Source organism: Ranitomeya imitator, chromosome 8 (genome assembly GCF_032444005.1).
Source record: "Ranitomeya imitator isolate aRanImi1 chromosome 8, aRanImi1.pri, whole genome shotgun sequence".
Taxonomy (NCBI): domain Eukaryota; kingdom Metazoa; phylum Chordata; class Amphibia; order Anura; family Dendrobatidae; genus Ranitomeya; species Ranitomeya imitator.
The window spans coordinates 184277859-184291739 of NC_091289.1; the positions used below are offsets into that span (position 1 = coordinate 184277859).

The window sequence follows — 13881 nt, forward strand, 5'->3', positions numbered from 1 at the left end:
CCCAGACTCCTCCATCAGACGCAGATAGAGAAGTGTGATCCGTCACTGCACAGAACACGTCTCCTCCAGAGTCCAGTGGTGGCGGTTTTACACCACTCCATCCGACGCTCGGCATTGTGCTTGGTGATGTACGGCTGCATGCAGCTGCTCGGCCAGGAAGCACCCGGCGGGGGCGCAGTGTCTGTGCTGATGTTATATCAGAGAAGGTGTGGATTCTGCAGTTATGGGGTCAGCAGAGCGGTGGTGGCTTTTCTGTCCTTTGGTCCTCGGCACTCGCCCCTCCACTCTGTAATGTTACGGGGTCTCCACTTCGTGGCCCAGTTGAACACTCACAGATGATGGTGGAATATTTAGGAGTAAACAAAATTCACAAACTGACTTGTTTAGTTTTCTACTGAGCGCTGTTGGGTGATCCCATCTCTTCTGAGGCTGCACCGTCCTGATTCACTCTAATAACGTCACAGTCACTGGTCATTTAAACCAGGTTCAAAACAGAATGCAGGATGAGGCCGCGCGTTCAGCTAGCTGAGGTCTGTCCCTGGGCTATGTTGGATTTATACTGCTCCAACTCTGTTACCTGGTGGTACCAATTGTTTTCTTAGTACTGTTAATTAAAATGTGCTGAGCCCAGCTTCTCTACACTAGCTCTGTGTGCCAGCTCTGCTACGAGTCTTTGCCAGATCAACTCTGCTACATCAATCCTCACTGTTCTAGCTCTGCTACATCAGTCACCACTGTTCCAGATCTCCTATATCAATCTTCATTGTTCCAGCTCTGCTACATCAGTCACTTATTCCATCTTTACTTCTTCAACCATCGTTGTTCCAAATCTGCTATATCAATCCTCACTATTCCAGCTTTGCTACATCAGCCATCACTGTTCCAGCTCTGCTACATGAGCTATCACTGTTCCAGCTCTGCTACATCAGCCATCACTGTTCCAGCTCTGCTACATCAGCCATCACTGTTCCAGCTCTGCTACATCAGCCACCACTGTTCCAGCTCTGCTACATCAGCCATTACTGTCCCAGCTCTGCAACATCAGTCACTTATTCCATCTTTACTTCATCAACCATCGTTGTTCCAAATCTGCTATATCAATCCTCACTATTCCAGCTTTGCTACATCAGCCATCACTGTTCCAGCTCTGCTACATGAGCCATCACTGTTCCAGCTCTGCTACATCAGCCATCACTGTTCCAGCTCTGCTACATCAGCCATCACTGTTCCAGCTCTGCTACATCAGCCATCACTGTTCCAGCTCTGCTACATCAGCCATCACTGTTCCAGCTCTGCTACATCAGCCATCACTGTTCCAGCTCTGCTACATCAGTCACTTATTCCATCTTTACTTCATCAACCATTGTTGTTCCAATTCTGCCATATCAATCCTCACTATTCCAGCCTTGCTACATCAGCCATCACTGTTCCAGCTCTGCTACATCAGCCATCACTAACCCAGCTCTGCTACATCAGTCATCACATCACTGTTCCAGCTCTGCTACATCAGCCATCACTGTCCCAGCTCTGCAACATCAGCCATCACTGTTCCAGCTCTGCTACATCAGCCATCACTGTTCCAGCTCTGCTACATCAGCCATCACTGTTCCAGCTCTGCTACATCAGCCATCACTGTTCCAGCTCTGCTACATCAGCCATCACTGTTCCAGCTCTGCTACATCAGCCATCACTGTTCCAGCTCTGCTACATCAGCCATCACTGTTCCAGCTCTGCTACATCAGCCATCACTGTTCCAGATCTCTTGACTGTTCCAACTCTGCTACATCATTTATCACTTTTCCAGTTTTGCTACACCAGGTGCCCTAATTGTCAGGCTGCAGTCCTCCTCTGCACAATTTCGTATGTGTTTCATCTTTGGAATCATCACGGGCATCCATCATTCCTGGGAACCTCACAATAAACAATAGGTAGTAACCAGCAATTTCTGGTGAGCTCAGCGGTTCAGGGAGAGCAGAGTCCTCCTATCTCAGGGCCTAATCTGAATTCCTTAGTGGTATTACTGGGCTGCACGTAGACTGGTTGCAGTATATATATATATATACACTCTGTGGGTGTCGGTGCCCTTGAAGCGCTTGTGGCGCAGCTATATGATCCATGATCCCAGTCATTGCTTTCCCAGTGATTTCATTTAATTATCCATTTCCATCCCGACTAAACAACTGCAGTTAATCAGACAGCTGCCTGCGGCCCTAATTTATCCCCAAGGCTCACATATGCCAAAATGTTTTATTATGGCCAGAAAAGAGCAATAATATTAACCAATTTTCAGTGCACAAATGTCAACTCCAGTCTAAAAGTTTCCCCGTGACATATTATATGTGATCTCTGAGGATCGGGGGAGGGGCGCGGATGCTTCCTACTTTTAACCTAAGGATGTAAAAACTTGTCTGTGATCACGTTTGTTTATAATGAGTTGGGAAGGGTTAATTCCGACTGTACCGAGGACGTCATTATAGGCCTCATAAATATCTCATAACTGCACAGAGGGGATTCTTGCTTTTTATCGGCAGCCTATGTGGTGTTGCTTTATTGTGTGGCACTATGCCTGCTATATAACATGTTAGTGGAGGCATCCATTAGCCTGGTGTAGAGAGCAACATGACAAGGGTGGTCCACACTGCACACCCTGCAGGAAAAAAAATAATCTAAACTATGAGCATTAAATAAATCGCAGCAGAAAATGTGACTTACTGCAATAAATATTTTACCACTAGGTGGAGCCGAGAGTAGTGTACAACATGTGAAGAACAGCACACCAAGAGGTCAGGGTTGGTATTGCATACACAAATGTGTGAAAGTGGTTTTCTCCAATGGTAGATGAAGGGGGCTTCCTCTTTATTTATTTATGATCTTATAGGAGTATTAAAACAAAAATGAGCAGATATTCAGCTCCGGAGCCCCTGCTGTTCTACGGCACTGCTGCTCAGGTCCCGTGACAGTTTCCAGGATTGTTCTTCTAGCAGGGAACACTGCAGCCAATCAGTGGCCAATGATCAGCTGCAGCATTAACATTCCATCTGAGCAGAAGTTTGCTACAATGTATCAGTCAGGAATCCACAGGGCATTGTGTAGACTGGAAACAATGGTATGGACTTTTCAGACCAGAGCAAGACTGGCTGTGGAGAGGGCTTCTCCTCTGGATGTAAAAAAAAGTGTAAACATGGTGGAACTGAAGCACAAAACCCCCAATTTATCATTGTCTTTGTGCCTTTTTTTCCTCGAGTTTTTTTTTTAGTGACTTTTATGTTTGCACTTGATTCATTATTTAATTTGTGACTTTTTTTTTTACTATAACTTAACTTGCTTTTATTTGGGGGGTTTGGTAATGTGGGTGCGATATTCCTATTCCAGATATTTTAGCCTAATTCATCATTTGGGAGTTTTCAAAATATTGGAAAAAATTTAGCGCAATAGTATCAAGTCCTAAAGTACAAAAGCCCCAATTCATAATTTGCATTTGTAAGTTTAGTCTTATTTCTGCTATTTGTTGCCATTTTTGCACCAACTTTTTCAAAATGGGTCATTGGGGGGGGATGATGATCAAAAGATTCTCTTTTTTCGTCTTTTATTTTTTTTGTGCCTTTTTAGATTGCATTATCCTGTAAAATGCCGCACGATCGAAGTGAACTGCTCAAAATACACGGAGTTTTGACTTTTCTGCAGGGAATGTGTCATCAGAAAATACTGTCGGGGTTTTTAATTATATGGCATATTTAAAAAAAATACTTTGGGTAATGCGTATTTTTTCACATCATGCTGTATATTTTTTATATATATATATATATATATATATATATATATATATATATATATACTGTATATAAATAAATACACAAATCTTGCAATTTTCTCACTGGCCACTGGGGCTATTCTAGACACTCACTTCCTGTTCTTACAGGAAGTTCACACGTACATTAGCTGCAATTAACAGAGCCTGACACTTCCTTTTGTACTGAAGCATCTAATAGGCGTGTGCAAAGGTAATTGAGGATGGAGGGGAAGCTGTAAAGTCACCTAATGCGCTGTTGTGATTGATGGATCCCGTGTTATCAGCTGTGAATAGAGGTATTGTTACCTGTCATTGCAGTCCTGTCTGTGATGATAATGAGACTGCTGTGCAAATTGCATCTTCAGTGAGGACAAGAACTCTAGCGCCACCTTTAGGAAGTAGCAATCCTAGAAGTCAATATTTACCCTTTAATGAGCCTTGCCATATAACATAGGATAAAAACTAAACCAGAATCTCAATTTGCAGAATCATCAGTGCAAAGTATGTGATCTGGTTTGGCTGGGTGGGAGGCGTCTGACCGGAATCCAAAGGGTAACATTTCTCCTTGCAGAGAGTGGCATGACATGCCAAGGTGAGGAGACTTATTGGCCATGCGTGCTCCTCTGGGAAATTAAATATGTAAATTGTCTTTTCAGAGAGGAAGAGGACTTAAACTCTAGTGCCACCTATTGGAAGTAGCAATCCTAGAAGTCAAAAACGACTCTTTAATTAATGAAACGCTTCCTGAAAAGACAGGAAATTTAAGTTTAAAAAAGCCCCAGTGGCCAGAATGAAAATTGCAAAATTTTCTATTTTTTTATATAAAAAACACTTTACCATTTTATTTTCACACAACTTTAACACAAAAAAACTATTTTAAACAATAGTAAATTTTCTAATGACCCAATCCCTTTAAGTTGTAGTTCATTCGGCCAAGGAAACTCCCTGTATTGAGCACCATCCATCCTTTTATTATAACGAGAAGTTCAGCCCCCACTGAGCAGAAACCTCCTAATTAAATGGACCTCATACTTCACTGTTGGGATGGAGGTTTACTTTTTAGGGGGTTGAATACTTTTGCAATGCACAGTATATTCTATTTTAACATCACAACAAGGCTGCATTCTTTCATTTTATTTTTTTTTTTATTCTAAAATTTTCTAAGAAATGAAAAATCTAAAGTTGTACTTACAGAGGGAGACGTTACGTCGGGTGGAGTAGACATATCCCCAAAAAGTGCTAATTGCGTCACAGCCTAAGAGAAAACAAAAAGGAGTAAGAGAAAGAAAACATTACTGATTTCTTATGGGTGCAATATTGTGTCGTTAGCACAATGTTTGCTCATTTATCACACCATCAATAATTAGAATCATAAAAATAAGAACTTAAAGGAAAACTCCAAACTATTGCATCATTTCATGTGGATGACCCACTTCCCCGCTCCGGATTAATCTTGGTCTTTTGAAAATTAAATATATGAATTCCCATTTTTTATTATCTCCCAAAATTCAGTTCCATCTATAATTCTATTTGTATTTTCCTAAGCCTGGGCGGGGCTTTGTTGTCACATGACCATTTGTACCTCCCCAGCTTAGCCCGTTTATACCTCCCCAGCTTAACCCTGTAGATTCTAGGAGCTGCTACAATGTGGCAACCAGACTGGCACACACGGCTTTTGTAAAAACCTGGGAAACTACAGTTGTGACTGGTTCCCTGTGCGGTTGCATCCACATTACGCATGGATGGTAATTATTTTTTTTTTTATTGGAGTTTTCCTTTAAAAGCAATCTGGAAAAGGAAAAACTATTACCAGAATCTTTAAGAAGAATTATCTGATCACATATTTGAGAAATTTGTAAAAATCATTTTATTTTTCTACAATTTTTATTCTTAGAATCAATTTTAATTCCGGAAAAAAATAAATAAATAAATAAATAAAGGTAAATAAAACAAAAAGTAGAAAAAATCTTTAAAAAAAGAGGTTGATCACTACTTTGGATGGGCGAGGGGGCATGTTTTTGAACCCCCACAATATAGGATCTCCTTCCTGCACCACAAGGACCCGGATCTGGTTCGCTCGTTTGTCCCACTCGCTTACATACCATTTCACGCTAGTCCGCACAAAACTAGAAAAGAAATGCCACTTTATTTTTTTTAAATCTCAGTTTTAGCTATAACTTTTTTTCAACCGTTTTTCATGGTGTTCCCTTGATTTTTTTCAGCAAGACATAGCAAAAAAACACAAGAAAAACAGGAAAAAAAGTGAATATAAAATAATTCTACAACTTCTGCCTTATTGCAGCCACCACTAGAGGGAGCATAGGAGCGTACATCATCTTCTACATACGTCTAAGCTCCCTCTAGTGGCCGCCGCTGGTAGGCAGAATTTTACTATCTATGTTAGAGGATTTGGAGCTCTGTATCAGTGATCGGGAGCTATCACGCTTTACCGATATATCATGATATTTATGGGCACAAAATTTAGCAGCTAAAAATGCCATCTTGTCAAAAGGTGGAGATTCCATTTAAAGGGACAAAGTTGCAAAATTGCTGGCAAAGTATAACACAATGGGAGAGATTCTTTTTAATTTCATCCTAAATATTGACATTAGAATAAGCAAGATATGCCAGATTTATCTCAAGCCGTGCCCCTTTCCTGAAAAGCCGCACCCCTTGCCTGATTGTATTATATCCATTTTCTTTTCCCGAACTCGTGGTTTAAGGATCATAGTGTATTTTACTGCAGCGTGATGCAATCAGGCAGTCATCCACATGGTAATATTGTTTGTTACCAGTAAGGAGGGTCTATGAATGAATAATTTACTGCGCACTTGACCTCTTTTTAAGCTCCACGGCTTATTTAAAATGTTCTACTTAAGAAATCCTTAAAATAAAACATGAAAAACTAAACATTTATAATGTCAGGCTGAGCCGGGGAAAGGAGAACTGGGAACGGATCCAGAGGAGGACGATCTCCCGGCTTCGCACAGTCTGCGCTGCTGCAGTTAATTGAGAATCAACCAGGAAAATTGTATCAAAGCATAAAAGAAGAAAAGCGCAGGAAAAAAAAAAGAAAGGCGAAAAGAATAGTACCTCTAGAGGAGGAACTGTGGGGTCCGTATACTGGAGGGAACATGCCATCAAAATAGGTTCAGGCCCACAATGCGGCGTATTTTCAAAAAAACGCAAGTAACTTATTTTACTTAATGAGGGCAGGAAATCTGCAACATCAAAAACTCATCGTGGGAATGTAGCAAAAACGCATGGTTTTTTCATTTTTTTTCATTGCTTTCTATGGAGAAAAAAAAACGCTAAAAGAATTGACGGGAAAAAAGTAATCGAGCGCAGGAGATTTCTGAAATTTCAGCTTTTGCCGTGTATAAAGCAGCTTTTGATTTTGCATAAACAGAGCTTCAATATATTAAAAGGATGGAAAGGTCTCGCTGGGAAATTGCACTTTATTGTCAGAAGATAATGATACATATATATCTATTTACAAATATGGGAAAATCCACTTTATTGTCAGAAGATAATGATACATATATATCTATTTACAAATATGGGAAAATCCACTTTATTGTCAGAAGATAATGATACATATATATCTATTTACAAATAGAAAGGCAGAAACTACAGAAAGTTTACAAAACTTTCATAAAGTGTCCAAATATAATAACTAATGTCCTAAGGAAGGGAAAGGGCCCTACTGGGGCAAGTCTTGGGGTATTTGTCCCTTTTGGATTCCCCAATAAGAACCCACTCTTCACATGTTGCAAGCATCACGAGTGAGCAGCTGTGAATATGTCTGATTTACGAGCTACCGTAAGTTCTGGCAATGCTTGTCCAGCAGACCACTGAGTGCTTTGCATGATCCACACATTTTTGCCGTCAGGCTACATGGCCATTCATACCAGTTTTTCGATCCCTAAGTGTTAATTTTTATACTGGGAATCCTGATGATGGATTATTTTGGATTTACACACAAGAACCCATCCAAGCTCCTTACAGAAATGAAAGAAACTATTGTTAACATCAGTTTTTTTGTGTTACAAGTATTTTTTAATAATTTTTGACAATATTTTTTTTCACAGCTCAATGTTTATTAAAAAACAAAATGTGTAATCTTGCAATTTTTCCACTGACCCCCTAGGGGTCTTTTCAACTCAAACTCCCTGTTTTTTTTGTTGTTTTTTTTCAGTAATTTCAGCAGACTCATTATCATCAGAGGCAGGGTTATAATAATAAATACACCTCTATAAACAGCTGATAATAACGCATCTGCCTTGACAATGACCTTTGCACACGCTCATTAGATGCTTCAATACCCAAAAAAGTGTCTGAGTCTGTTCAATGCTGCTAAACCACATGCTCATTTTCTAAAAAAAAAACGAAAACCCAGGATGTTAGAGTCTAACAGACAAGTGTGAAAAGTTTTGTACTTCTAAGGCCAGTCTCACACGTCCAGATAATTCCGGTACCGGAAAAATCAGTACCGGAATTATCCGTGTCCGTGTGTCTGTGTGCTTACGTTGAATATCAGTGTGGCACACGTGCGGCAGCCGTGTGCCGCCCGTGTGCCGACTGAGGACCACACGGACCGTGCAGGAGACAGCGCTAGAGTTAAGCGCTGTCCCCTGTGTGTGGTGCTGAAGTCGGCATTTATCCCTTCTTCCCAGCAGCGTTTGCTGGAAAGAAGGAATGAATAATCTTTTTTATTTATTTTTGTTTTTAAAATAAAGTTGCCGATAATCTGCCCCCTCCCACCCCCTGTGCGCCCCCCCTGCTGGCATTAAAATACTTACCCAGCTCCCTCAGCGCTTACATCCTTTCAGCGTCGCTGCTTGTCCTGTATGAGCGGTCACGTGGTGCCGCTTATTACAGTAATGAATATGCGGCTCCACCCCTATGGGAGGTGGAGCCGAATATTCATCACTGTAATGTGCGGCACCACGTGACCGCTCATACAGGACAAGCAGCGACGCTGAGAGGATGTAAGCGCCGAGGGAGCTGTGTAAGTATTTTAATGCCAGCAGGGGAGGGAGGGGGGGGGGGGGGCGCACAGGGGGTGGGAGGGGGCAGATTACCGGCAACTTTATTTTAAAAACAAAAATAAATTAAAAAAAAAGATTATTCATTCCTTCTTTCCAGCAAACGCAGCTGGAGAGAAGAAATGAATGGGGCTTCAGCACCACACGCGGGGGGGACAGCGCTTACAGTAGCGCTGTCTCCTGCACGGCACACGGACTGCACACAGACAACATCCGTGTGCGGTACGTGTTTTACACGGACCCATTGACTTTGATCCGTGAAAACATGCTGACATGTGCAGAGACACATTGATTTTAATGTGTCTACGTGAGTCAGTGTCCCCGGTACGTGAGGAAACTGTCACCTCACGTACCGGAGCCACTGACGTGTGAAACCGGCCTAAAACAGATTCTGATATGGGAGGAAAAAAAACATTACAAAATAAAAAAAAATCTTTATTTAACACAAAACTCTGATTGATACAATAGGTGATTTTCTGATGCCAGATTCTCTTTAAAGTCACTTAAAAAGTTCTATAACTTTTTTCTTACACAGTGATCAAGTTAATAAACAAAAGACTATATCGACCCTTTCACTGTCCAATAATGAAACTTTTAAGAGTGGGGGGATGATGGAATGTGTGGACCCCAATGTTACAGAAGGGAAAGACATAAGTTTTCTACATGCAGCGTGACATTTGGTAACTCCATGGCATCTCTTTTCTTCCTTAGTAATGATTTTGGAGATTATTGACAATCTGTAATTTTCGGATTATTGGTCTTAATCATTGTTAGATTCTAATATCGGTAATTATAAGGTTTTATTGGAATCACGTCGTATTGCACTATTGTGGCAGCGATGCCTCGGTCCCAGCTTACCTCGATGACGTCAGAAGGATTCTCATCAAAACAAATTAAGTCTCCGTTCTGTAACAGCAAAGAATGATGGATGAGAGTGAAATGAGCGACACAATGCGGAGTAATGACGGGTATGAAGAAGAGGCATCATAGGACGGGGCGCAGGAGCGGACGCCTCAGGAATATTAATGCTAATGAAAGGTAATGGGCTCGATTTATCACAGAAGAGACTGAGTGAGAAGAAGGTGAAAAAAAGAGCCGGGAACGTGGATCCACGTCACATCCTCTAAAGGTCATCACTAAATATACTCTAGATTACAAGCAAAGAAGCTCCAATACTGTACACATGGTATAAAGCCCTGTACACACATGTACACAAAGAGGAGAGGAGTCACTGAGAGCATTCATTACTTATCCCTAATTACATTCTGTACTATACCTCAGAGCTGCACTCACTATTCTGCTGGTGCAGTCACTGTGTACATACATTACATTACTGATCCTGAGTTACATCCTGTATTATACTCCAGAGCTGCACTCACTATTCTGCTGGTGCAGTCACTGTGTACATACATTACATTACTGATCCGGAGTTACATCCTGTATTATACTCCAGAGCTGCACTCACTATTCTGCTGGTGCAATCACTGTGTACATACATTACACTACTGATCCTGAGTTATATCCTGTCTTATACCCCAGAGCTGCACTCACTATTCTGCTGGTGCAGTCACTGTGTACATACATTACATTACTGATCCTGGGTTACATCCTGTATTATACCCCAGAGCTGCACTCACTATTCTGCTGGTGCATTCACTATGTACATACATTACATTACTGATCCTGGGTTACATCCTGTATTATACCCCAGAGCTGCACTCACTATTCTGCTGGTGCAGTCACTGTGTACATACATTACATTGCTGATCCAGAGTTACATCCTGTATTATACCCCAGAGCTGCACTCACTATTCTGCTGGTGCAGTCACTGTGTACATATATTACATTACTGATCCTGCGTTACACCCTGTATTATACTCCAGAGCTGCACTCACTATTCTGCTGGTGCAGTCACTGTGTACATACATTACATTACTGATCCTGAGTTACACCCTGTATTATACTCCAGAGCTGCACTCACTATTCTGCTGGTGCAGTCACTGTGTACATATATTACATTACTGATCCTGAGTTACACCCTGTATTATACTCCAGAGCTGCACTCACTATTCTGCTGGTGCAGTCACTGTGTACATACATTACATTACTGATCCTGAGTTACATCCTGTATTATACCCCAGAGCTGCACTCACTATTCTGCTGGTGCAGTCACTGTGTACATACATTACATTACTGATCCTGAGTTACATCCTGTATTATACCCCAGAGCTGCACTCACTATTCTGCTGGTGCAGTCACTGTGTACATACATTACATTACTGATCCTGAGTTAAATCTTGTATCACATTAGAATAACATATAAAATCAGTTTTGGAGCATGAAATGCAGGAATACAAACCTGTATAAGATATATATGTTACGATCGGATATTTTCCATGTTATTGTGATATTATTGCAAACAAAAAATTAAAAAAATAATTTTGGCTGATGTAGGAAGGTCGAGGGTCTAATTTTGCGGACAGTAAAATAGCAGTAAGCAACAGGAATATGAGAACTAATTAATTAGAATCCTGAACTGTGAATGCAGCTTTGAGTGTGACTGGAGTATCTGCATGGTGAATGTAGCACAAGACTGATACATGATGGATTTGTTTCCAAACACTCTATGTAAATATGTGGACTTTAAAGGGCCAGTGCGCCTAAACTTCGTACCAATCTATAATAATGCTGGTTCCTAAGAAACAAGTATCTGATATTTGCCACATATGGATATAAACATTTTTGGAAATTCTGATAACAGGGAACTATAGACTGTATATTTACCAGCAGAAGAGAGAATATTAGGGTCCATGTCCCTTTAAGTGTTTTGTGTCTGTCACATTGTATCATACTGATGAATATATGGAATATTTCAGCTTCTGTCAGAGCTTAGAAATGATCCATGGCGTGTGGATAACCTCCCGCTCCGCCTGCCTGCTGAAAAGGCCAGAACTGCGCTCTGCACGATATAGGGGGAGCGGGTCACCGGACCCTCATTTATATTGTCCAAAAAGTGATGATATTTACTAACGAGCAGCGGCGAGAAATGTATCCACCGGAATAACCGGAGATCCTGTGCATCACGTGAGCGGCTTAGATACACAGCTCAGCAGACAGGATCACACGGGATAAGATTAGATACACAGCTCAGCAGACAGCATCACAGGGGATAAGATTAGATGCACTGCTGAGCAGACAGCATCACAGGGGATAAGATTAGATGCACTGCTGAGCAGACAGCATCACAGGGGATAAGATTAGATGCACTGCTGAGCAGACAGCATCACAGGGGATAAGATTAGATGCACTGCTGAGCAGACAGCATCACAGGGGATAAGATTAGATACACTGCTGAGCAGACAGCATCACAGGGGATAAGATTAGATACACCGCTGAGCAGACAGCATCACAGGGGATAAGATTAGATACACTGCTGAGCAGACAGCATCACAGGGGATAAGATTAGATACACTGCTGAGCAGACAGCATCACAGGGGATAAGATTAGATACACAGCTCAGCAGACAGTATCACACGGGATAAGATTAGATGCACAGCTCAGCAGACAGTATCACATGGGATAAGATTAGATACACTGCTGAGCAGACAGCATCACAGGGGATAAGATTAGATACACCGCTGAGCAGACAGCATCACAGGGGATAAGATTAGATACACTGCTGAGCAGACAGCATCACAGGGGATAAGATTAGATACACCGCTGAGCAGACAGCATCACAGGGGATAAGATTAGATACACTGCTGAGCAGACAGCATCACAGGGGATAAGATTAGATACACAGCTCAGCAGACAGTATCACACGGGATAAGATTAGATACACAGCTCAGCAGACAGTATCACACGGGATAAGATTAGATGCACAGCTCAGCAGACAGGATCACAGGGGATAAGATTAGATACACTGCTGAGCAGACAGCATCACAGGGGATAAGATTAGATACACCGCTGAGCAGACAGCATCACAGGGGATAAGATTAGATACACTGCTGAGCAGACAGTATCACACGGGATAAGATTAGATGCACAGCTCAGCAGACAGCATCACACGGGAAAAGATTAGATACACAGCTCAGCAGACAGGATCACAGGGGATAAGATTAGATACACAGCTCAGCAGACAGCATCACACGGGATAAGATTAGATACACTGCTGAGCAGTCAGCATCACACAGGATAAGATTAGATACACTGCTGAGCAGACAGCATCATAGGGGATAAGATTAGATACACCACTGAGCAGACAGCATCACAGGGGATAAGATTAGATGCATTGCTGAGCAGTCAGCATCATAGGGGATAAGATTAGATACACTGCTCAGCAGACAGTATCACACGGGATAAGATTAGATGCACAGCTCAGCAGACAGCATCACACAGGATAAGATTAGATACACAGCTCAGCAGACAGGATCACAGGGGATAAGATTAGATACACAGCTCAGCAGACAGCATCACACGGGATAAGATTAGATACACTGCTGAGCAGTCAGCATCACACAGGATAAGATTAGATACACTGCTGAGCAGACAGCATCATAGGGGATAAGATTAGATACACCACTGAGCAGACAGCATCACAGGGGATAAGATTAGATGCATTGCTGAGCAGTCAGCATCACACAGGATAAGATTAGATACACTGCTCAGCAGACAGTATCACACGGGATAAGATTAGATACACAGCTCAGCAGACAGGATCACAGGGGATAAGATTAGATGCACAGCTCAGCAGACAGCATCACACGGGATAAGATTAGATGCACTGCTCAGCAGACAGCATCACACGGGATAAGATTAGATGCACAGCTCAGCAGACAGCATCACACGGGATAAGATTAGATACACTGCTCAGCAGACAGCATCACACGGGATAAGATTAGATACACTGCTCAGCAGACAGCATCACACGGGATAAGATTAGATACACTGCTCAGCAGAAAGCATCACACGGGATAAGATTAGATGCACAGCTCAGCAGACAGCATCACACGGGATAAGATTAGATACACTGCTCAGCAGACA

At 41.9% G+C, this 13881-nt stretch overlaps 1 protein-coding gene across 8 annotated transcripts in view; it reads right to left on the bottom strand.

The window, feature by feature from the left end:
• Window positions 1-13881, bottom strand: part of DAB1 (DAB adaptor protein 1) — a 769394-nt gene that overhangs the window by 31592 nt on the left and 723921 nt on the right. For 5 of the 8 annotated variants that reach the window (XM_069738100.1, XM_069738103.1, XM_069738104.1 and 2 more), the window contains one exon: window positions 4983-5045. In XM_069738100.1, the coding sequence (XP_069594201.1) occupies window positions 4983-5045 (63 nt within the window). Of the gene's footprint in view, window positions 1-4978; window positions 5046-9696; window positions 9745-13881 lie in introns of all 8 variants that reach the window. The other 3 variants (XM_069738105.1, XM_069738106.1, XM_069738099.1) reach the window with 2 other exon arrangements.